Raw genomic sequence first — 2,798 nt, 5'->3', positions numbered from 1 at the left:
TGGAGGGGGAGGGAGCAACCATCGCCGTCGGCCATGAGGACTGACAAAGAAGCTCCGTGGTGGGTTCAGTCCCTGCCTCGCTGGATGTGTGTGGATTTCGATGACGAAGGGGAAACAAGTGGAGGAAGCAAAAAAATGCGCTCCGTGGTGGGTTCAGTCCCTGCCTCGCTGGATGTGTGTGGATTTCGATGACGAAGGGAAAACAAGTGGAGGAAGCAAAAAAATGCTTTCATTGAGAGTTGAACTCAAGACCTCCCGCTTACTAAACGGGTGCTCTAACCAACTGAGCTATGAAAGCTTCTCAATTTGGTTTCCTTTAAGGGCTTTAATAAATCTTAGGCACTCGTTGTAGGTGCAAAATGAACCAAACAGCAACAAACATAGGGCTGCATCTCAACCAAAAATAGTGTTGTACATTCCGGTTTTTTTTTTTCCAATGCTGTACATTCCAGTTATTGGGACGTCTGACGTTTCACTAGATCTGAATCATGAAATGTACAAAACAACATGCATAACTAGAACGACAAAAGCATCATCTACCATATCACCAAGCGAACAGAAACGACCAGGACCAAAGCACTGCTATTTTCGATATGCTCATCTAGCATATTGGTGTTCTTAATATATTCATGCATGCCATTCTTGTTCCTCGGGTTATATGGCAAGAGTTCAGGAAAATATTAGGCTCACATACAACACAGGATGGATCGCTAAGATCAACATATGCGTTCAAAAAATACAAACTAGCTCTTTTTTTTTCGGCGCTCATTTTGATCTCTCTCAAAAATGTGTTAGTTTGTTACAGCTCATAAAGTTCAGATTTGCACAGATGAATGGAGAACAAATGTCGAACCAAAACAATGCAACTGTAGGAAAAATTAAACAGAAAATATCTGAGAGGCTCCTTGAGTATCCTTCCCCTGGTGCGCATATGCCACTCACGACTGCTTGACAGCATGGGAACCACGCGAATCCCCATGAGAATTCCACTGAAGCAGCATCCATACAATTGACGTCCCTGAGCAAGCATGAACAGGTGAGTCAATCAGAAAGGTTAAACAAATAATCTAAACTTAGGAATGCATTATCTGTTCTCCATAACTCATTGACATATCAGACTGCAATACCACCTCAGAGGCCATTTGGCCATTTGAGCAGAATTGAAGTGAAAGTACATTCTCAAATAACGTAGAAAAACTAGTTACATGCAAGCATACAAAACTAGCTCTTACATGGCAGAACTTGTAGCACCATTCTCTAGATTGGGTGCTTTACAGTAGCACCAGGTTACTTATCTAACTGTTATAAGTGCCAGTAGCTAATACTCAAATCTAATAATGTTACAGACGAACTAGTAGGTGACAAAGTATTCAAGTAAAGATACAGTACCTGCAAAGAAGCCAACAGTGCCAAGATTTGCTGCAGCCATGGTATGATATATCAAGTACTCCGTGAGAAAGTGACCAAGAGCATAGATGAATGACAGGAAGGTGGCTATATACAGAGGCTTGTTTTCTAGGTTGAATGCACACAGAAAACACAGTGTGCAGGTCAGGAGTGTCCAGACCCCAAAAGTACGACCGTGTATTTCAGTCACTGCATGCAAAAGAACAAACGAATGTTATTAGCTCCATGATGATCATAGTAAGGTTAAGATATTATTCCCTCTGATCCAAAATAAGTGTTGTGGTTTTAGTTCAAATTTGAACTAAAAGCACCACGCTTATTTTGGATCGGCGGGAGCATCTCAGATGAACAACTCTTGACAACAAAATGCAGAAGATAACAACATAAAATCATGTGGGCTCTTAAAGCGACAACAAAGTCATTTATATAGCTATTAGGTTCATAATTGTCAAAGATCCACCCACTTCATACTGAGAGCATGATTGGTTTGATGCCAAAAATTGGCATGCCAACATTTGGCAAATGCCAAATGTTGGCTAGTGTTTGGTTGGTTACCAATTTTACTTCCCAACCTCACAAGAAGTTGTCAATTTTTGGTAACTTTTGATATTGCCAATTGTTAGCTTGCCAAGTATTGGCAATGCCAAATGTTGGCATCAAACCAATCATGCTCTGATTCTTCTTGAGGAACAACTATTTAGCAATTTACTATGCGTCCGCTTTCTGACTTGCGTCGTCATCATGAAGATGACTTTTATTCAGGATATAACCACAAGACGTCATCTATATAAGTCAACCCTCTTACCTCTGATATTGCACCTCTTAACTCAAAATGAACAAACTCTTGACAACAAATGACAGAAGATAACGTCATAATTATCATGTGGGCCGTCTTCGATCCACAGCAAAGTCATTTATATACATGTTATGGTTCATAATTGTCAAAGATCCACCCACTTAATCTTAATGCTTCTTGAGGCGCAAATTTTCGGCAATTTAGGACGCATCTACTTTCTTTCTGATTTGCAAGATGACTTTTATTCAGGATATAACCACAAGACGTCGTCTACATAAGTCAACCCCCTTAACTCTGCTAATCTGCTACTATTGCACGTGTCTCTTCAAATCACCAAATCCCCAGTCAACCACGGATGCAGCTACTCCAGACCCCCACTCCCAAAGCTTAGGTCAGTACTAGGTCACTAAACAGACAGGAAGATTCCCACTTACACATTACTAACTCCCACAACGCGGATCCCTAAACAGACAAAACTAACAGTAAATTCGCAGCAATAATCAATCTACTACCACCCCCTAAGACGGACAAATCCACACAGATCAACGAGATGCAACCATGAACTCCACACGGAGCGGCGAATCTCGATAGGCGA

General features: G+C 41.1%; 1 protein-coding gene and 1 non-coding gene across 2 annotated transcripts in view; both read right to left on the bottom strand.

Moving 5' to 3' along the window:
* Positions 1–224: 224 nt before the first annotated feature.
* Positions 225–298, bottom strand: TRNAT-AGU. Its single transcript has one exon. It is a non-coding gene; the product is annotated as a tRNA-Thr (tRNA).
* A 380-nt stretch (positions 299–678) lies between these two features.
* LOC119361003 (ergosterol biosynthetic protein 28-like) overlaps positions 679–2,798 on the bottom strand; it is a 2,683-nt gene continuing 563 nt past the window's right edge. The window contains exons 2-3 of the mRNA XM_037626410.1: positions 1,390–1,618; positions 679–1,018 (exon numbers count right to left, since the gene is read on the bottom strand). Of these exons, the coding sequence (XP_037482307.1) occupies positions 939–1,018; positions 1,390–1,618 (309 nt within the window). The 3' untranslated portion in view covers positions 679–938. The remainder of the gene's footprint in view (positions 1,019–1,389; positions 1,619–2,798) is intronic.

Source organism: Triticum dicoccoides, chromosome 2B (genome assembly GCF_002162155.2).
Source record: "Triticum dicoccoides isolate Atlit2015 ecotype Zavitan chromosome 2B, WEW_v2.0, whole genome shotgun sequence".
NCBI classification, from domain to species: Eukaryota; Viridiplantae; Streptophyta; class Magnoliopsida; order Poales; family Poaceae; genus Triticum; species Triticum dicoccoides.
This window is presented reverse-complemented; position numbering and strand designations above follow the sequence as displayed.